The 23,046-nt window shown below is 36.4% G+C and overlaps 1 protein-coding gene across 1 annotated transcript in view; it reads right to left on the reverse strand.

Moving 5' to 3' along the window:
• Nucleotides 1-23,046, reverse strand: part of OTOGL (otogelin like) — a 105,287-nt gene that overhangs the window by 48,067 nt on the left and 34,174 nt on the right. The window contains exons 24-30 of the mRNA XM_032221176.1: nt 18,962-19,100; nt 6,881-7,015; nt 4,945-5,091; nt 3,324-3,443; nt 1,996-2,112; nt 1,562-1,718; nt 768-794 (exon numbers count right to left, since the gene is read on the reverse strand). Of these exons, the coding sequence (XP_032077067.1) occupies nt 768-794; nt 1,562-1,718; nt 1,996-2,112; nt 3,324-3,443; nt 4,945-5,091; nt 6,881-7,015; nt 18,962-19,100 (842 nt within the window). The remainder of the gene's footprint in view (nt 1-767; nt 795-1,561; nt 1,719-1,995; nt 2,113-3,323; nt 3,444-4,944; nt 5,092-6,880; nt 7,016-18,961; nt 19,101-23,046) is intronic.

Consider the following 23,046-nt stretch of genomic DNA (forward strand, 5'->3'; position numbering starts at 1 on the left):
ATTAACTTACCTTCACTACCGGTTTGTAAATGTGAGCGCACACGCGCCACCTCTGCACATGCACAGGACCTTTCGTGCATGCACAGAGCCGGTAGCGGTGGTGGCAGGAGGTTCTGCCCACCCACTTGGGAATGATGCCCTCCAGGTGGGTGGGCAGAGCCTCCTGCCACCATCGCTACCGGTTCACCCAAACCAGATAGAACTGGCTGAATTGCACCACTATAATTGCCCCTCCATTTGCTTATTTGAAGGTGACCCAATTTCAGTTTCTTTCTATCAGTTAAGTAACTGATTTCCTCTCATTTTTACAGCAAAAATATTAAATTAAAAATTAATAATTTTTTAAAGTACTCAATTTCTTTACCATCTACTTCTGTTAACACTGACTACTGAAGTTAAAATTGTTCTGTCTCTAAATAGTTTTAAAATACCACAAGACCTGGCTATCAGAAAAATGGCATCCTGCCTCTTGCCAGTTGTTTTGCCCGTGTCCTAGACAGCAGATGTCCCTGAATATATTTGTATCTGTATATCATTTTTAGAAACAGAGCAAACAACAACAAAATACCTACATTTATATTTGCATTAATAGTCAAATATTGCATCAAATTGTGTTCATTATCCCATATGGAATATGACCATGTTTTATTTCTGCAACTTGAAATAATTTTTGAATGCAACCTACTTATTCAATAAAAAGGATAAGTGTCTTTGATTCATGTATATGTATCTAATATTATTTTCTTTAATACTGACAAAATACATACCTTGGTTGTAATAATCACAATCGTAAGCTGGAAAAAAGAACAATATAATAGTATATATAGTGGGCAACAGTAACAGAATTTGTGAATATTTACAGTCAACTAATATTCACAAAAAGCTATTTTTACATCTGTTAATTAAGCCCTTTACTGAGTTATGTATTTACTCAGTTTCATCAGTAATACAAGAAAATATATCAACATACAGCCACTAGTTATGAAGATTTATTTTATTATTATGCACATATCTATGATTAGCCTTTTCTGAACTGCAAAATAAAAAATAAGTCCATATGCATTTACATTTTCATACACACTCAATAGCCAATACAAAAGACCATTTTCTTTCAAAAATGAGTAATATATAAAAATATATTAATAGATGGATGCTTATACTTTACATTACTATGGTTCTCTTGTCATGTGAGACCCTCCATGAGTGCAGTTTATAAATAGGAAAGTTTCCCTGTCTGAAGGAGTAACTAAATGGTCCATTTGGTGTTAACGATGGAATTAATTAGCATAGTCCCATCTCCATTTGATTTGAAAGACATAGAGGGGGAGAATCTGGGAGTTAGGAAAATTTGGTTGTAAAAGCTGTACTGATTAACATAAAGACCAATTATAAAAATATACAGTACATTAAAAAAATATCCTATGCTATGATATCTAGTGTCACCATCTATGTATATATTCTAGCACATTGAACTGCTATGACTTAATGGAAAACACTGCGTGAAATAATCTGCATTATTTACAGGCTTTATACTTAGTAATATAACAAAAAGCATACATACGACAGAGATAAGGAGATCGCCAGTGAATTACTGCACCCTGCTGGCAACATTTGTGAGCGTAAGCTGAAATGCTAGTGCAGAGACATTCACAGTCCCCACCAAGATTACAGTTGCAGGTATCTGTATGACAGTTTTTTACAAATGATGTTACATCAATCTGGAAAATATGGAGAAAAATAATAGTATGTTATAATATAAAGGCATAAAATCCATCAGGAAATGAGAGATTTTAAAATTAGTATAATGTAATCTCATCTAAAATATATTCTGTATCTTAGGCTATAGATATCTACAAAAATGTATCAGCCTGTCATTAGAAAGTTCAAAGGGCACATTAGAAAGGAGAAGAAAGGAGGAAGATTAATTCTATATTAAGTCTTGAGCTACAAACTGTCCTGCCAGAGTTTAAGAAACTATAAAAAATATTCACTTACCACATTACGGCAAGAGGCAAAAATATCACTATATAAAATGGAACATTCTTTTTTGGCATAGGGGAACTTGCTCTGATGAACTTCACATTGTTTGTTGGTCTCATTTGGACTTGCACACTAATGAAAAAGAAATAAAGTATGACTATTAACCATAACAGTCAAGTTGCATAGTCGGTCAGATGTTTAGATAGCATTTGACATTTTTATTCACCTATCAACCTAAAAACCTGGGATAGGCAGATGTTGTTTCATAGTGTTAAAAATATTGTCACAGGAGATAAGCTTTTCCAAGTAAAGCTATCTTTTGCAATTGATTGATGGTGGTTTTTGTCAATACCAATGGGGTTCAAGTGGTACTCTAAAAGTTTTGGGATTGCACCCAAGGAAACTATTGTACTATTTTTTATTTCTTTTGTCACAGTCATTCTACCTCTATCTGCAGGTCTTTGTTATTTGTGATTTTCTTCAGTTTTTTATCTTCTCTTCTTTCAGATATTGCCATATCCACTATCCAGACATATTATTATTATTACCCATTAGAAATATCTATTAAAAATTCAAAAGCATTTTAAAAATTGAATTTATATCTCTTTTATTAAGTTAGGCTCATCATTTCCTTTCAAATGAAAACATTTAACTTAGAAAAATAGTTGTTCATTGTTTTGCTATTAAAACAAAACATTGTTTTGCTTTTTTGATACTCAATTAAATGAAGCCTGCCATAAGGTAAAGGTTCCCCTTGCATATACGTATGTGCTAGTTATTCCCGACCCTAGGGGACGGTGCCATCATTCAAAGCTGAAGTGTCAGTGCTGTCCGAAGATGTCTCTGTGGTCATGTGTCCAGCATGATTAAATGCCAAAGGTGAACGGAACGCTGTTATCTTCCCCACCAAAGGTGGTCCCTATTTTTCTACTTGCATTTTTATGTGCTTTCGAACTGCTAGATTGGCAGAAGCTGGGACAAGTAATGAGAGCTCACTCCATTAAGAGTGCTAGGGATTTGAACCGCTGAACTGCTGACCTTTTTGATCGACAAGCTCAGTGTCTTAGCCACTGAGCCACTATGTCCTTTTGAAGCCTGCCATACAATATCCTAATAGTAGGATATTGGGTAGGAAGGTAGTAGGAAGGAAGTAGGAAAAAAGTAGGAGTAGGAAAGAAGTGCCAGTACCAGTAGTAAGTATACACTATTACTACTACCACATCCATTGGCTTTCATAATTATGAGCTATCAGTTTCTGTCTTAAAAACAAATTATATTTTCACAGATTGTCATACTTGCAATATCAATATATTATTAGTTTGAAATGGAGATGTAATGCTTACCTGTCCTATTGTCCAACTTTCTCCAAAAATTTGAGCATTTTTTACTTCCATATTGTTGGATGTAGTCAGATCATTTGAAGTAAATTTGTCAAAATTTCCACATAAACCAGCTAATTTACCCTGAAAATAAAACCACAAACATTTCTCCTAAACATTTTAACCCAGAACAATCAAGATTTATAAATCTAACAATGCACTAATTTTTAAAAAAAGATTAATCCAACCTTAATTTGGGTATTAATATATTTCTTTAATACCCACAAAACAGACACAACCTAGACTTGGAAAAATGTAATGTTTTCTATAACAGTTTTAATATTAACTTTTTGTTTACTGTTTTGTTATTTTCACAGCCTGTGCTTACTAGTGATATAGGCTCTCATCCCCTTATTGTTATAGTGTAAATGTTTATTAAATGTTTATTGGTTTAAAACTAATCAAACATCTCCAGATAAGGCCAGAGAATTCTTGCTAGAAACATGAAAAACCAATGCCAGTCAATATCAGCAACCTTAGTCTAGGACTGTCTCACCACAAGGCCATTTCTAGAGTTTTTATGATTCTAATGGCAGAAAACTATTAACATATCAAATAGCTTTAGCAATGAAAACATTTGTGCAAGCATCACAAGCAGTATAAGTGGATTTAAATCAGAAGGAATTGTGTTTCTACTTCTTGCATAAGAATATGTGGCATAAATGTGGAAGACAAGAGGGGATCAAATGATGTCATGAGATTCATGGCATCCTCATAGTTCATTAAGGATGAATGTATCATTGGATGCCAATGATAACATGTGTCAATTAAAGGACTGTGTTTTGTTAAAAAATGTTTGCAACTATTTTCATTATGGTGGTGGTGGGCAAACATCTCTGTCACAGCTTGCAATTCAATTTTTTCCCCTTTCAATCCATGATAATACGATCAAGTGATATGACACTATGGGCCATGAATATGCAGCAATTCCAAGCTCAATGGAAAATCATTTTAGTCTAAAAGAATGTACACCATACATTTTCTTGAAATCATATTTCTGTTTCCATTTCTTACAAGTTGAAGAACTTTTGGAACTTACGGTGTATTAGACCAAAAAATATTCATGTAGTCCTTGGCTTACAACCATTCACTTTGCCACTGAAAAAAGTTCTCACACTTGCAACCCTCGCAGCATCCCCACTGCCCTGTGATCAAAATTTGGACACTTCAAAACCGACTACAGTGTCCCACAGTCATGTGATTGCCATTGCTAGCCAGATTCTAGCAGATTCAACTTCCTAGCCAGATTCTAACAAATGAAGTTAATGGGAAGCCTGATTTGCTTAATAACTGCAGTGATTCACTTAACATCTGTGGCAAATAGGTCATAAAATTGTGTGTCATTCACTTAGCAACCGCCTTGCTTGGCAATGGAAATTCTGGTTCCAATTGTGGTTATTACATGAGGACTACCTGTATACCTGTATATTTTTCATGGAGCACTTCACTATATAATAAATATTACAAAATATACTTTGCAAATTATTATAAACTTGTTTTATTTATATCAAGCATAATTCAGGAATAAATTGACTAGTCATCCTGTTTTCTATTGTTATTGTGACTTAGATTCACACTGATTCACCTTCCATCGAGCTCCAACTTTGATATGCATTGTTGTCTTCCTGTCCCACAGTACCGTGAACTCTTCCTCTGGAAAATGTATTGCTACATAACCTCCAGCTTTCCAAAGTTGATACTTGGATTTGTCTCCATGTCTCCTTAGCATCCCCTACAAAATAATAGATACTTGTAAGGTACTAATGATGCTGCTGAATAGTGTGTGTGTGTGTGTGTGTGTGTGTGTGTGTGTGTGTGTGTGTGTGTGTGTTAGGAGAAAAGGGAATAATTTTCAAATATTTTATGTTCTCAATCATTTCCCCTTTTTAATCCTTTTTTGTCAAGGCTAAACATACCCACTCCTTCAATCTGTCTTCATTTGCCCTACTAGTTTTTAAACATTTAAACTTCTCAGAACCTGTCCCAGTTTTGAATTATTTTTTAAGCATAGTGCCCAGAATTAGACGCAAGGTCACATTTCTCTATTTCTTCCAGTGATTTAGAAACTTTACTTCCAAAAATAACATCTAAAACGGCATTTTTACAACCTTATTGCACTGCTGATTCATATTCATTTGTAATCAAATACAATTCCAAAATATTTTATGTACATTGTTATCAAACCAGGTCTCCAATATTCTTTACTTGTTTTTAAGAGAACAGCTTTGCACTTGGGATATGTACTAAATTCGTAACATTAATGATGAATGTATAGTTAGATTAATAAAGTATACTTTTGCACATGTTCTTTCCATTTCACCCATAATCAGTTTGTCATTTGTCCTATCTACTTCAATTAGCCAATATATTCCACAAAATCCACATGTAGCTCTCAATTCAAGGATGGCTGTAAACCAGGGCTGACTCAGGAATTCTGGGAGTTGAAGTCCACAAGTTGTAAAGTGGTCATAGTTGCCTCCTCCACCCCCTCACAGTTATTGTATTATTGTATTTTTAAAAATTCTTTTCCTATAATAAGCTTTCTTTGCAATGCACCCTAATTATAACATGTTAAACATTAATGACAGTACAAATAATAATTAACTACTAATATTCATTAAGGTTTTTACCTTTCAAAGGAAGTGGTATAACCCAGTCTCCAGCCACAAAGTGAAGTAATTTAAATTAAAAGAAATTTCCCAAAATTTCAGTGATACATCATAGAGATGACCTGTTACTTTCAGAAGCAGCATGGTTTTGATTATACCTGAGGGATTTCTATTTGTATTGAGTTTGAATCAAGGACCTCTACTAAACATTACAGATCAATAGTTGGAACACATGAGAGCACAGGGAAATGTTATTCTATTAAACTGATGCAATAAGTTACCACATCAAAAATTTATGTAAAATTAGTTCCCTAATCTATCAATTCTTTGTTTGGCTGAACTTAAACTGCTGATTATGAAGAATTTTAATAGGATTGACTTTTCCATCACATTAATGTTCTCTGTGAAAATAATGTTGTTTTTCCTATCAAAATATTAAAGCTTAGGGTTTTTTTGGTTGAAGCTCAAACCACAGAAGCTGACAAAAATTGAACATTTATTCTAACCTACCACCATTGCAATTTTTAAAACTTTGTCTATTTAATTAAATTTAGTTTTGTGTTGTCTAGTGAAGCTGCCAGTCTTCTCCCAGAAATCCAGTAGCCCGTTATTAAATGGAAGAGAAAGGAGAATTTGGCAGCAGAGAGGTTCTATGATGCCAAGTACAATATAGAATAGAAGTGTATAGAAGTCTATGAGGAAAATAGTTTTTTTTAAGACTTTTTATTGTTATAAAAGAATATGTGTTTATATATGTTTGCTTAAGCCAGGCTTCCCAGTCTATCATTTACTGATTATCTTGTAATTCTCTTCATATCATGTTGTACATATAGTTAGTGTAAAAAAACCACAATATTTTAATAAGTATTTGAGCTTCAGTCAATAACTTCAAAAAGCGGGAATTCAACTTACCTCTATGTCTAGAGACTCACTGAAAAAAATCTCAGATTCTCCAATAGTTAGCAATATATCTTTTGAACAAACAATGTCATTATCGAAGCACTTCTTATTTTGAACAATTAGAGACAAGTTTGAACTGTCAACACTCTGTGAAGGAGAAATAATTGTAATGTACAAACATAGTGACCGAGCACTCAACATCTACATAAGGTATTGTCAGGCAGTACATTCCCTTAACTGGACTACAACTGCCTTGGGAAGTTTTCTGGGTTAACTTGAGTTAATGCAGTTCTAAATCAAATGATGTCAGGTTGACCTAGCTATAAACCTTGATCAGCCAGATTGCAAAGAAATAAATGTTACTTTCTGAGTTTCAGACTGTATAAGGGACCCTTGTTTAACTGAAGTTGGAGTGAGGTTAAACAAAATCACTTTGAGCATGAAAATATTATTTCAGTCTTGAAGATGGAGTTAACCACCATTTCTTCTTTAAAGATGTTTTCTAAAACAGATTTGCAAATGCATTATTATCAGATTGAACATAACAGTGGTCTTCCCTTTCTTTTTTAGTTTTATAATCTGTCCTTTAAAAAAACCCACAAGAAATATAATCTATGGATTGGTGCAACCATTTGTATTACTTGGATTGTTCTAAGGCTTTAAAGAATAGTATAAGCCATGTAATTCTTGTCACAGATTATACTATTGGAGCACTGAAACAAACATCCAGTATGCTTCTATTTGCCAAAAGTAATTATTTGCCTGCTGCCCTTTTCAGACTTTGCCAACCATATAACTTTCCAGAGTAGGCTGAATGCTCTAAAAAACCTTCAGTGGTTCAGTCTGTCCCAGAATGAGAAACAAGGCTTGAAAATTAAGATACTAACTGAAATAAGAAGCTTTCCTGACTTACCGACATTTACCTATTTTGAAAAGAAAGTGTGAAAGGACTCTGAACTACTTGTATGCTGAAAATAACACAAGTAGAAAAGGCACTGAAAGAATGAAGTTACTTTCAGAACAGGAAGAATCTGAAGAGAAAGTGGCACTATTGGTTGGTCTTTAAATCGAAGTGCATAATTTGAATTGAAATTGTTACTTATATGTTTATTCCTGCAGCCAAGATCAGGGATGAAATTCAGCAGATTCTGGAGAACCGATAGCAGAAATTTTGAGTAGTTTGGAGAACTGGCAAACACCACCTCTGGCTGGCCCCAGAGTGGGGTGGGAATGGAGATTTTACAATATCCTTCCCCCAGGAGTGGGGTGGGAATGGAGATTTTGCAGTATCCTTCCCCTGCCATGCCCACCAAGCCACACCACAGAACCAGTAGTAAAAATAATTGAATTCCACCACTGCCTAAGATGGTATACCACTAAAAAAAAATACCATTTTGTTCTGCTAGCTATTTAAACAGGATAAATCAAATATGTAATTAGTGGAAAGAAAATCGACTCATTTGAGTTGTGGTACTGGAGAAGGCTCCTGCATATTCCTTGGACAGCAAACATGACTAACAAGTAAGTACTGGAGCGCATAACACCAGACATGTCACTGGAAGGCAAAAATCATGCAACCATATCTCACTTACTTTGGCCATGTCATGAGGGGGAATTCACTGGAGAAAGCAATTATTTTTGGAAGAGTTAGTGGCAAAAAAAAGAACCAGGCCACCAAAAGCTAGATACCATCAAAGTTGACACCAGCCAAAGCATAGAAAAACTAAAAGAAATAGTGCAAGAATAGAAGATGTGGAGAGATCTGGCCCATAGAGTCACCAAGAGTCAGAATCAACGAATGAACGGATGTCGTCGTCATCATCATCATCATCATCATCATCATCATCATCATCATCTATTATGATATTTTAATAAAAGCAGAAAAGAACCAAATACTTATTTGTTTATTTAACATATTGTATGCAACCTTGAAAACAGAGCTTTCCAAGGGAAGTTTATATTAAAAGTGCTATATAAAAATCTAAGCTATATCTTATTAAATATGATATATAAACAGTAAGACCATGAGCATGTCAATAGTGAGCTATTGACATGAGGAAGCAGAGAAAAAAGATCTTTGCAGGTGTTCAGTGTACCTTACATGTGCAGACAGCACTACTCAATTGGCACTACCTTTACTCCCTGACAGCATCTAACTGCATGTTAATATGGGAGATTAATATGGGAGATCAGAGCTTCCAATGATGCCTTTTGTTTATTGACAAGAATATATAGGAAGAGACATTTCTTCAGATACTAGGGGCCTAAAATCCTAAATGCTTTAGTATCAGCATCTGAAGTGAAGTAGAAATAAACTTTGGAAACTGAAAGAAAATGATGAGAGGATGATGGTGATGATGACATACAAGTAGTAATAGATGTAATGACTGGAGATTTAAATCTGGATCTGCCCTAAAAAATTTCCATTGTTTTATATGTGAAAGTTATGTTACTTTACACAAATGTCATCAAAGTACTAACATTTTAAAAGAAAATACAGAAAGAACATCAATTAATTAAATGTTTAAATGTTAAAACAGCATGTAAAAAATTGCCACAAAACATTTTAAAGGTACAAATTAAAGTGGTCAGCCCACCCCCTTATTGTATACCACATGGAAGGATGTTTTTAATGGCAACATGTCTTTTATTAATTTTTCTAGAAGACTACCCAGATTTCCAATCAACTTTAAAAGCCATACAATTTGATCATTTAGTCCCACATTAATCCATGTTTGTTTTTAATTTAGTGTGATAATCTACACATTATGGAGTCCCTTTACAAGTAGTCCTTGACTTACGACCACAATGAAGCCCAAAATTTATATTGTTAAGTGAGACATTTGTTAAATGTGTTTTGGCCCATTTTACGACTATCCTTGCCACAGTTGTTAAGTGAATCATTGCAGTTAGTAATCTGGTTGTTAAATGAAACTGGTTTCCCCATTGACTTTGCTTGCCAGAAGATTGCAAAATGTGATTACATGACCTTAGGACACAGCAATGGTCATAAGTATGAATCAGTTGCTAAGCATCTGAATCTTAATCACATGATCACAGGAGATGTTTCAAATTTCATAACTGAAAAACGGTCATAATTCATTTTTTCCAGTGCCTTCGTAACTTTGAACAGTCACTAAATAACTGTTGTAACTCAAGGACTACTTGTACATGCCAACAACCATTGTAGCATATTAAACACATGGTTATTGTAGAACCATAGTTATGCTAGCTGCCAGCAACCTTTAAAATTCTCATGCAGAAATCTTCCAATTGCAGTTGCAGAGGCTGAGAAAAAAATTTCTGTGTAAAATAATCTTTACTGCTGAGCAAAACTCCATTCCTCCATTTGTAGATGGGCTCATTGCTATGAAAAAGGAGAAAAATGTTTCCTCGTGACTGAATAGGGACTTCCTTGTCCCCTTAAACTTTCTTGATACAGCCTCAGAATTGAATAATGAAATGATATATTTATATCTTATTAAGTAATCATTAATTCAGAGGTAGATTGTCCTTTTAAGGCAAAACACAAAAAAGAAGTATCTGTCATGTGAAGCCAATTTATAGCAATAGGAAAGAAAAACAGAAAGATTTCCTTGCTTCTTATAAGACTATCTTCTATCTTTCCATTAAAGTACCAAAACAAGACAGCTCTAATTTTGTACCAGTTTCTCTGCAATACTATGGTGTTGCTAAGCAACAGGGAAACAGGATTTAAAAACCCAGGCAAGTTTCCAGAATGGACCTGCATTTCCAAAATGAAGTGTATCATGGTGCAATAAAACAGCTATTCTGCCTGAATGTAATTGAAAAAATAAGCTTAATTATGGGTCTTAGCAATTAACTATATTGGTGTATAATTTAATTGACATCATATGTTTAAATATTGCACCTTGTAAAGTTAATCCATGAAACAAAGAGCAATAGCTGCAACTACTAGTAAAACTACTGAAAGACAATCTGGAAACAATATTAAAAGTGTAACCCATTCATGGGCTATAAATTATGAAAAAAGAAATATAAAACCAGCCACTATGGAGTTCCTTGTTGCCCCATGAGCTATCTGGAGATCATCAAGAAAAATTCCACATCCTACCTTTCTAATAATGCTGCATTTTGCCCTGGCTTTCCAGTGGGTTTATCATAGACAAGGTGAAATATTTCTTCATAATATTTCAGGCTAAAGTATGCTCTTATACTACAGGATCCCAGGATAGTATATTAAAAAGTTCCAACTTCAAATGTATAATTACAAATTGGCTCATCTAAAATATAGATACAAAAATCCTACATTGATTGATATTATTCACTATTGGTATAAAATTACAAATGTTTAATGTGCTTTCAATAATGAAATTACTTCAATACTAAATATACGTTCTGTTTATAGATATTGGACAAATAAAAAATATTTTGACTTAGAACATACATGTGAATTCTGGCACTGACCATAATAAAGAATGGATGGATTAGAATCAAGAAAAGTATCACAATGTCTGGACATATTTCCCTCAGAAAGACAACTCAAAATTGGAATACCACTGTAGAGAGGTATTTATTTTTGTACATGTATAATACACAATCCCAAATTTTAGAACTATAGCCAGGAGATCCTCCGATCTATATAAAAGGCAGTTGTCTATATCGGAGAGTAGGAGCTAATAGAAATACCAGGATTAGATGGCTAAATCATTGTAGGTATATTATCAGCAATTTCTGCAAAAACAAATTAGAAATCAACTGCACACCTGTTTATTGAAGGTATTATTTTCTGTTTACCTGCCAAATGTCCTGCATAAATCTTCTAAGAAGTAAAACAAAGGGACCATTTGATTTGTATAAAAATTGTAGTACAAAGGAAGTTGCTACTTCTCTTTGATTTCAGTCAAAACCTATTATGAATGCTGCAAATATTCATAGTAAACAGTTCTCTTTTGTATCATTTATTTAGTTCTGTTCTACTAAGAATCAGTCTGGTTATTTATTGGATTACATTACAGCAATCCATTCCTAATTAAAAACATGATAGTACAAAGATTAAGTTCTAGGAATGCTTGGGTATCCATTTTCGAGTAATAAAACTCTAACAATGTTTTACTGTGAGCATCTACAAGAAAACAGGACAAAATGCCATTTTCCTCCTACAGAATGCTTGAAAAGTCATTTAAGAAATATGTCCTGTGTTCCATTTATGAAGAGATCAATGAATCTGCTTTCACATATATTTTATGTTATCATTTAAAGCTAAATGAGGACTAGAAGGGAAGAAATGTACATAATTTATAGTTGACAATATTCTGACGTTTATTTTATATACTTTTTAAATAAGTGCAGATGCATTTAATATTATTCTATGAACAACATTGATGCTTGTATCCTTAAGCAGTAGAACATAATTCTATAAGAATTTACATGAAAGAAAGTTCAAAGAATTCTAAAAGAATTGACTAGAATTCTTTATTGGCCAAATGTGATTGGACACACAAGGAATTTATCTTTAGTGCATATGCTCTCAGTGTACATAAAAGAAAAGATACATTCATCAAAAATCATAAGGTACAGCACTTAATGATAGTCACAGGGTACAAATAAGCAATCAGGAAATAATCAATATCAATATCAATCCTAAGGATACAAGCAACAAAGTTACAGTCCTGCAGTCATAAGTGGGAGGAGATGGGTGATAGGAACAATGAGAAGACTAATAATAATAGTAATGCAGCCTTAGTGAATGGTTTGACAGTGGTGAGGGAATAATTTGTTTAGCAGAGTGATGGCGTTCAGGAAAAAATTGTTCTTGTGTCTAGTTGTCTTGGTTTGCAGTGCTCTATAGCATCATTTTGAGGGTAGGAGTTGAAACAAATTATGTCCAGGATGCGAGGAGTCTGTAAATATTTTCACAGCCCTCTTTTTGACTCGTGCAGTGTACAGGTACTCAATGGAAGGTAGGTTGGCAGTAATTGTTTTTTCTGCAGTTCTGATTATCCTCTGAAGTCTGTGTCTGTCTTGTTGGGTTGTAGAACCAAACTAGACAGTTGTAGAGGTGCAGATGACAGACTCAATAATTCCTCTATAGAATTGAATCAGCAGCTCGAGCTTGAGCTTCCCGAGTTGGCACAGAAATAACATTCTTTGTTGTGCTTTTTTATGACATTTTTGATGTTAGGTGTCCATTTTAGGTATCATATCTTGAGATATGATAGAACCTAGAAATGTGTTGTCTAGTACTGTAAGAGATGGTAGTATGGTAGGGTTTCTCCTAAAGTCTACCACCATTTTTACGGTTTTCAGTGTGTTCAGTTCCAGATTGTTCTGGTCACACCACAAGGCTAGTTCTTCAACTTCCCATCTGTATGCGGTTTCATCATTGTCTCGAATGAGACCAATCACTGTTGCATCATCTGCAAACTTCAGTAGTTTAACAGATGGATCGTTTGAGATGCAGTCATTGGTATATAGTGAGAAGTGGAGAGAGCACACAACCCTGAGGGGGCTCCTGTGCTAATTGTACAGATATCTGATGTGATTTTGTCTAGCTTCACCTGCTGCTTTCTGTCTGTTAGGAAGTTTGTGATCCACTTACAAGTTTGTTCAGGTACCGCTAGCTGATTTAGTTTAGTTGGAAGAATGTCCGGTATGATATTGAATGCTGAACTAAAGTCTACAAAGAGGACCCTGGCATAGTCTTTGGAGATTCAAGATGTTGTAGAATGTAGTGCAGAGCCATATTAACAGCATCATCATTTGCTCAGTATGCAAATTGCAGGGACTCTACAGCTGATCCGTGATGGTTTTCAAGTGGGACATCACTAGCTTTTCAAAGGTTTTCATAACTACAGATGTTAGAGCAACTAGTCTATAGTCATTCAATTCCTTGATGGAGGGCTTCTTCGGCACTGGAATGATAGTGGAGCATTTGAAGCAAGAAGGAACATGGCACATCTCTAGTGATTTGTTGAAGATTTGGGTGAAGATGGGGGCCAAAGAATTCCTGGTTTACAGGACAGTTCTACGGACCTGAGTCCGAATGAAACTTATTTTGGAGTAAGAATCACAGATTAGTTAAAAGAAAATTCAGTTCAGGTATTTTCTATTTGTCTACTCTTTTCACATATCTATTGTGTTGTAAATTTTCAGAGCATTTTACTGGCTTTGTAACTATATGGAAATGACCAATGGAATCCCTAAATATATAACTGTAGGCTGAGATGACAAGAGTTTTTTCAGTGTTAAAATAAACTTAACCATGACTGAAGATTTCTCAAGAAGATCATTAGGATATTTAGGAAGAAATCAGTAAGAATATTTATCAATCATGGTGAAATATTTAAGGAAGAAAAGATGCAGATCGCACTGTAACAGATCCATCCCTATTGGATCATTGTTTTAAAGATATTTCCTTACTTAAACTAATAAACAGAATGATCACAGGCAGGCAGAAAAACAGTGGGAGTTGGGGTGACTTCCATTGATTTTTCTAGTGGGAAGCTAAGCAGGGAGCGTTGTAAATCATGATCATGTGACCAAGGCTGACGAGAGCAGTGTTTCAATGGCCCAAACTTGCCAATACAACAGATCTGGAGATCCTTGAAATTTCAATCCTAGAGGAGTAATTGCCCCATTCTTTAAGTTAGCCCATTTGAGATATATTGATTCAATAATTGTTGCCCTGTGATGCACCATTTTGCCCAATTGAAGGTGACAGGAGAGTTTTAGTAGTATAGTTATTAAACTAAATAAAAGTAATTTTGCTTCCTTTCATACAAAACTAAAAGAGAGCTAGCAGTATTTTAAACTGTAAGCCTAAGTTTTATACTATTTTTTAATAAGTTTTGCAAGTTCAAATAATTGCTTGCTGTATATCTGAAAGGTACCTCCTCCCATGTGCCTCACACTCTGCAAATGCCTTCCTTTTCAAAACTATAGTTGGCAATAGTGATATCTGCAGTCTTTTCTAATACGTCATTCTAGGGAGAGAAAAACAACAAAAGAGCCACTGTTATTATTCTCTCCCATAGATGTTAATCTTATTTTTCCTCCAGTTTTATACAATGGGAAAATCTAACTTTCCTTCCACCCACATCTTTGGTCTGGAAGATTGCAGGAGACAATTTAATAAACTTTTGTTTAAAAATATTAGATATTTGAAATAAATGCTATTTTTACAGGGCTTATGAAGAGGGCTTATCAAACTTTAATCCAGACCATTACAGTCCTCCAAAACAAGACAACTAGTTATAGCTAGTTAAATTCAAAAACTTAAAGCAACAAACATTTTTAGAAATATTTCCTTTAAAAATTGGTATTATTCAGAAAAATTATATTATTCCCAGCTATTGGGAAATTAATTTAATTAATTTGTCATATTAATGAATTGCACTAGACATCCAATGGCAGAAAAACAGAATATTTCTCACAAATAGAGAAACAAAAAAACCCCAACTTATTTGGCTTGAGAAACTGTCATTAATATGAAGTTTTAACAATCTGTAAAATGAATTAATTTATTGCAATGAAACTCAATATACCCTATCAGTAATTTTCCACTGTTTTTCTGACAATGTTAAGAGAGATTCATTTCACAGGCAGGTAAGGCAGAACTATGGCATTGTTCAATCTCTTTCACCACAGAGCCTTCACTCTACAATCATTATTACAGAAACTGTAAAATGTATTTACAATGACTATGAAGACCAGATTGAGAAACTTTGGACACTGATGTATGTGTTTGGAACTGGGGCTGAATGCAATGCAACTATTAAGACACAATACCACATTATTGTTGGTACTTATCCTTTTTTCTCTGGTCAGTGAACATAACTTCTAACTGAAGCATTGCATTGCAACAACTTAGAATTAAATTGATATGTTTAAAGAATATTTACAGGCCTATAAAGGCCTAGAATAATTCTTGAAAATAACTATAGAGCTAGAAATTGCTGCCTACTTGTTTCCAGCTGTCTTAAAATACTTCAAAATAATTTAAAATTACAAAAGGGGTGTCTATGGGAATCATATGTTGTATGCCTGACTGATTAAACAGGTAGATGATATAATTTTATATGCTTATAAAACAAGGGCAGCCCTGGCAATAATCAGGGTGAAACAATCACTTGACAAATATTCATAGGTAAGAGCCTTTTATAGAGCCTTATGCAGAGAAGTTTTTTCATAAACTCCTCTGTTTTTGTTTTGTCTCTAAATTAGAGGGCTACATCAGGTATATCATTCCATATATATACCCATGGCCAATACTGACTCAACTACCAATCCAGGAAGTTTTGAATACCAAGGTATCATGATAGTTTGTGTCATGCAATAAACAATTTTGTATCAGGATTATCTGATAGTACAGTAAAAGATTGGACAGCCCATAATCAGAGCATATTAAGCTATTTTAATTAAAATCAAGTTAAGTAATGACAAAGTATAATTAGCTGTTTTGCAACTTATATTTAAAAGCATATTAAGATTTCCAATTCACCTCCCCTAGATCTTTCTTCTTAAAACAAGCAGATGGAACTTATTAAACTTTATTAAAGTGTTACGCCTCTTTTCTACAGTAGGCTATAACAATCACTCAAAAGGGAACAGGTGAAGTAAAATGATTCAGATTCCAAAAGGCTCATGGCCAAATCAAATACTGCTAAGTAAACACACAGACAGCAATTACAAAGCAAAGAAATACATAAATAAAGATGGAGACTGGAGTTAAGAAAATTCTATTGTGAAAGCAATTAGTTCAATGATAATATTTGGTGGCTATATACTGTATCTCAAACACCACATTATGAGTCCACACCCTCTTTATTGCATGTTTGTTCACTCTGCAGAAATAGCTTTGCTATTTAAGTGCCAGGTGAATGTGACAACCATATTGTTGAAAATTGATTCTATCTAAATGATTAATAAACATAGATTAACTATCTAGACAGCTGGTGGTGAAAGAATGCAATGATGTAAGCCTGAAGTTTTTTTAAGTATTGTTTCTTTACTTGGCCATATATGATTCATATAGAGTAGATGATCCTGCTACCTCTCTTTGCCTGGAATTTGCTTTGCCAAATCTCTCCTATGAAGATGTAGTTTGTTATAGTCTGAGAATACCCAGCTTACACTACAATTTATGAACTTTTTGTAAAGCCAAGAAATCCTTCAACAGTTGCATATGGCCCAAATACTAAGAACAAATTAGTTATTTATTTGAAATTATTGTTCTTTCTTTTTCCCCCAAAAATGCAACATTTGCAAAAGCTTTTAGAGAGGTGGGAACTGCACATATAAAAAATAAAAAAGGCTAATTCTAATAGCATCATTCCACACAGACAATAATTTCATCGCTTGTGTCATCTTGCTTGTTAGATAAAAGAGTTGTAGGCAATGAGGACTTATCTTTTTTTTTAATGAATGCCAACTTCTTCCCTAAACTTTAGAACTTTTGATACCCCAAGGAAGTTGCTTATATGCAAATCATATACCTGAGAAATTATGAATTTGCTTTATAAGCATTAGCCATACTTCAAAAAGACATAGATATATATTGCAAGCTTCCACTACACATCATTAACTTTGCTGGTGGAGTTGCTGCTTTCCATACGTTTAGACTCTGCATTTGGCAAATGTGACAAATTGTGACAAAATGGGTGTCACAACATTATAATGTAAACTCCTTATGCTTGTATGCCAATTTTAGGCAATTATAATTTAGGTAATGTCACAATATTGTGATGAATATTTTATCATTTGTTCTCTCTCCTTATTCCTACAGATAATTCTGACTGGTTGGAGAGTCTATTTTATGCCATAGAAAAGGTGACCCTATTGGAATTCTCCTTAGTTAGAAATTTTTCACACCTAAAAGAGAATGTGAAAGCTATGTAGCAATGTGTTTTCTTTGAATGTTGGCTAACCAGTTAAAACTGGTTTAATTTTCTTGTACATCATGCATTTGTAAGTCAATTGTCTGTGCATACTAAAGTTTCAGTGACAGAACCTGATAAAGATCTTTTAGTTAAACAAAAACTAAATGTTGCTTGTTATTATGATGATATATAGCTTTATTATTATTTTTAATTTAGTTTAATTTGATCAATTAAATTTAAAGTGATTTGCTGTGGGTATTTTACGTGTTTGGTTATTACCAGGAACAGTTGAGATATACAGTACACCTGTATACAAGAAGAAATAAATAAAAACTGGAAAAAATAAAAACAGAATACAAAAATATTCAGCTTTGACCATGTAGATAGATAGATAGATAGATAGATAGATAGATAGATAGATAGATAGATAGATAGATAGATAGATAGATAGATAGAGAAACAAAATAAATAGATAAATTCTTATATTTCTTTTATGCTTGTATCGATCAAATAAATTATTTTTAGGTATCAGATTAAGATCTGCTGTTATGAGAATTGATTGCTGGTACTCAATATGATAAGTGCTCTAAAGCAACTTCCAAGCAATCAACAGATAGAAACACCTTGCCTTCATTAAAGAGGCAGAAAAAGCACAAGAAAATGTACAAAATCTTGCTGGCTTAATTTGCCTACATACAAGTAGGCATTTGGAAGTAGAGTACTGGCTAGAATTTTTGCAGTCTGCTAATTTTATCTTCCTCATCAAAACTTGTTTGTTGAATTAATCATTCCAATCCAGGTGGCTGTAAAAGTCTAATAACTACTAAGAAACATAGAAAGTAAAGCAAATTCTTGCTTAAAATTGAAGCCTGGTACTTTATGAGTATCAAGTTTTCATAACAATTTCACAACCAATTTCATTGTATACATGATGTGCAATGACAATAAAGGCTATACTACATAAAAAATAAGGTTGCTGTCAGTTGATCTGGTTTCATTAGAAATCTGTGATGTGGCAACTGAAAATGTTATTTTATTGACAGGAAAAAATAATCATATTAAATACATAAAGCAGGAAAAAGAGAAGAACCTAAAATGTTGAAAGGCTTGCACTGATACTATTTTGTAATTTGAAGTAAACAGGGTAAATTCTATCGACATAACTGTTAAAAGCTACTGAACAGAATTTATTACTCTACATGCAAAAGCAAAACAAAACAAGTCTTCTTACCTTCATCAAAAAAATTTGACAGTCACTCACATAGTCATATTCTAGTCCATCAAAAGTATAATAATGCCGATCTCCATAAACTGTACATACAGCAGGACAAGGATAGTATGTACAATTAAATATCCCACGTCGGCAAATACTGTGGTGTGACGGGAAGAATCAAGATTTTTGTATTAAAAATATATATACACTCTTTTTTCATGAAACATAAAATAGCAAGCTTCCAAATATATTTATAACACTTAGCACTAGAACTTTGACTTACACATCGCCCAAAGTGCTTTGAGCAGTCTGGGTCCTCAATTTACCAAGCTGGGAAGGATGGAAGACTGAGTCAACCTTGAGCCAGTCAGGATTGAACTCCTGACTGTGGCAAAGTTAGTCTGCAATATTGTGTTCTAACTACTGTGCCACCATATCTCCATTTATATCCTATACATGTGTGAATTCTATATGAATATATTTTATATCTAATTTCTAATTATCTCCAATAGACTTGTAGATTCTGAGGATGTGGATAGGGTGACTGAAGACTCTAGCCCTTCTTTGCTAGCTCAAATTCAAGGTAGGAAAGCAACACTTTATTCACTTCATCTCTGTGTGCTTAAAAGAGACGGTGATAAGAGATTTTTTTAATTGAAAAAGCTCTCCTTTGACCCATACAATCCTTTTAATTATATGATAATTTCACATATTCCATTTCTAGCTAAGGTAATTGAGTAAATGGTAGCTTCATTGGTTCAGATGCATTTAGATTAAAATGTTTTATACATATGAATGAAAATGAATGAACTGGTTACCAGTTGCTTATATGAGACAATTTAAGATGTGTTACTCTTTAAAGCCCTAAAGAGGGAGAATATTCCATAAGGTGGGTGCTATAGTAGAAATTCTCTCTCTCTCTCTCTCTCTCTCTCTCTCTCTCTCTCTCTCTCTCTCTCTCTCTCTCTCTCACACACACACACACACACACACACACACACTACATGCTATTAGTGTTGGTATAAACAGAAGACACTGGATTAAATAAATATGTCACAAAGCAATTTCTTGCTGCATCAAGGTTCCCTTAAAGCATCCATCACAGTCCCAAGATCTCCTCTTGCCAGTCATTTCCAATGTAAACTCCATCATTAATTAAATAATTTTCAGCCTGAGATGCAACATTTGATATGTTCTTGTACTGAAAACCTGCCAATTGCATGTTCATGATGCTGTTTGGTAGGATCCTTTTGGCAGTCCTCATATACATTCATATTTTAATTAACCTTACTATTTTGATGTTTCTAGCAATGTAATCGTTTATGAAGTTTTTAAAAACTTTAATACTAAAAGAAGCATTTGGAACTCAACATTCTCCTGTGTGCTGCTCCGGGAATCCAATCATGGGTTAACTTAGCCTTCTAGCCTTGAGACTGAGTATGTAAATTTCAAAGTCACGCCTCCTCTGACTGGACTTCCGTTTCCCTTCAGTTCTATTACTCAGTCCAAAGCCTACGAGACCTATTTTCAATTCTCTCTTGACTAATTGATAATTTCTCAGGGTTAATGCTGGATTTACTTGGTTTTTTCACTGTGGATTTCTTGCTGGATTGGAGGTAAGGCGGCAGTTTTTCTGCCAGCCGATTCCTCCCTCGCTATTTCCCTTGTAGGGATATCGGATTACTACAGCTGGAGCGTGGGGCGATCTTGCCGTCTGCAAACGGCTTCTCCGCCTGTCCTCCCTTTAAGTTCAGCGCGCAAGGAAGCTGAGTCTCCCAGCGCTGCTTTCCATGCCGGAGAGCACCCGCCTGCGGGCGCGGTCAGATCCGAAGCCGTGGCTTGTCGGAGCTGGTCTTCTCCTCCTCCCCGCCTCCCTCCTTTGTGCTCTCGCTGGAGCAGCTGCCGGAGGATTACATGGATCGGCTGTTTGGGATTTCCCCCTGCTGTTTCTTTAAATTTCGCGCCTTTGATGCCGGTTGCCTTATTTGGAAGCGTTTTCACGCATGCGTGATAATGCCTGGGGATGAGAAGGCAGAATTTGTTCGCGCGCTTGAGTTTGCGCACTGCTTCCGCCCCTCCCTTTTCCCTCACTCGAGGTTGCTGACTCAGGAAGGAGGTCGCTTCTCTTTGTCTCTGCTTCCACGTGGCGTTCTTGGCGAGTGCTTTTCAATTGCATTCCTTTGTTTCGCTGATTGAGCTCTTTCAGGTTCATACCATGGCTGATCAATCGGTAGTGCAAGGTACTGTCGGGGCAGTTTCTGAGCCCCGCTCCCCTGGCGAGGGGGGGGCTAGCCCTGGGCCTAGTAGGGCCGTGACCAGGGCCTCTAGTAGCAGGCCTCGAGCCTCATCTCCTGTTCGGGATAAGTCGCACAAACGCAAAGACAAAGCCAAGGTTCCCCCCAAGGCATCTGGGGCTCCCATTTGTTCCCCTCCGGTTCTGATTCAGCAACCTGTGTCTCCGGTGCGGGTCGTTGAGCAGGGTTGGTCCCCTGATATTCAGCTTCCCCAGGGCCCTATTCCTGAGGTAGGGATTTTCGGGCCTCGATCCCCCCCAATTATTTCGGAGGCTAGTGGAGCTTCTCTTCGTTCACCTCCACGCGCTGGGCCTTCTGCCACGTTCACCCCCACAGCTGCAGGCCTCAGGCCTCTGGAGGGCCAGGATTTGGGCCTTCCTGCTGATTTTTACAGCATGATCTCAGAGGCTATTTCCAGAGGGGTGGATGCGGAATTAGCGCGTAGATCCCAGGCCTCCAGGCCTACTCTGGCCTACTCAGGCCTGGCTCCTCAAGCAGTGCAAGGGGATCCATCCTGCAAACGGATCCTCCTTCCCCTTTACACTCTGTGTTTAGCGCACAATCTCCCTTAGTGGAGGAAGGTGAAATCCAGGATAGGGAATTCTCTGGTGATGAGGGCCTCCCTATGGATCAGCCTACTGCCCCTGGGCTCTTCAGGCACACTCTTTTCAAGTCTCTGCTGTATAAGGCCAAGACTACCGCCCACATGGGGGAGGCAATTTCTGCAGAAAGTGCTGCTGTGGGCCTGGATGCCACCGAGCGGCTTTTTGCTGAGCAGATGGCTCTGCAGGATTTTATTCCATCCCCCAAGCTTTTTCTTGATTTAATCCAGAAGCAGTGGGATGAGCCGACCGCAGTTAAGCCCCCTGGGTCTGGTGATAGGAAGCTATTCACATCTTCTCCAGAGTTGGAGGCTCTCCTCCAGTTTCCCACGGTGGATGCTCCCATTGCTGCTCTTGCTTCACCGGCGTTAATTCCTTCTGAAATTTCAGAAGGATTGAAGGCCGAGGACCGCAAGGCCGAATCGGTCATTCGCAAAACTCATCAGGCAGCAGCGTGGGCCTTGCGCTCAGCTACTGCAGCTTCCTTCTTTAATAGGACTTCCTTAGTTTGGCTGAGACAACTACAGGAAAGGCTGGACCCGGAGGAACTGCGCCTCCATCAGGATGTCACCAAGCTGATTGCGGCCCTAGAGTATTCTGCAGATGCCACCCTTAGCGCGGCAAAATTTGCATCCAGAGCCGTGGTTTCCAATGTGGCTTCTCGCCGCTTGCTCTGGCTCCGCCACTGGCAAGCTGATGTCAAATCTAAGTGGCGCCTAGCGTCCACGCCCTTTAAGGGCGGGGCTTTGTTTGGTTCAGTGCTGGATCCCATTCTCATTGAGACTCGGGACAAACGCAAGGTGCTTCCCTCCACAAGCGCCCGTGTGACCAGAAAGCCACAGCCTTATAGTAGACGGCAGCCCTTTCGGTCTGGGGACTCGGGGTTTACTTCCGCCCCCTATGTCCCCAGCTACACCAGGGGGTTCTCCCAGGCACAGGATCGTGGCCAGGACCGAGCTGGGGCCAGAGACAGGGGGCACCAGCAGGGTCAGGCGCAGAGTAGACAGTCTTTCCGAGGAGTGGGCAACCGATCCTTTCGTAGATACCGCTGACTCGCAGGAGGTAGGGCCCATAGGAGGACGTCTCTTGGCCTTCGCCCACCAATGGGCGGAGCTCACGTCAGACGCCTGGGCCCTTCAAGTGGTGAGTTTGGGTCTCACGCTAGAATTTCTATCCATCCCCCCCAAGAAGGTTCATCAGGTGCCCT

Source organism: Thamnophis elegans, chromosome 7 (assembly GCF_009769535.1).
Source record: "Thamnophis elegans isolate rThaEle1 chromosome 7, rThaEle1.pri, whole genome shotgun sequence".
NCBI classification, from domain to species: Eukaryota; Metazoa; Chordata; class Lepidosauria; order Squamata; family Colubridae; genus Thamnophis; species Thamnophis elegans.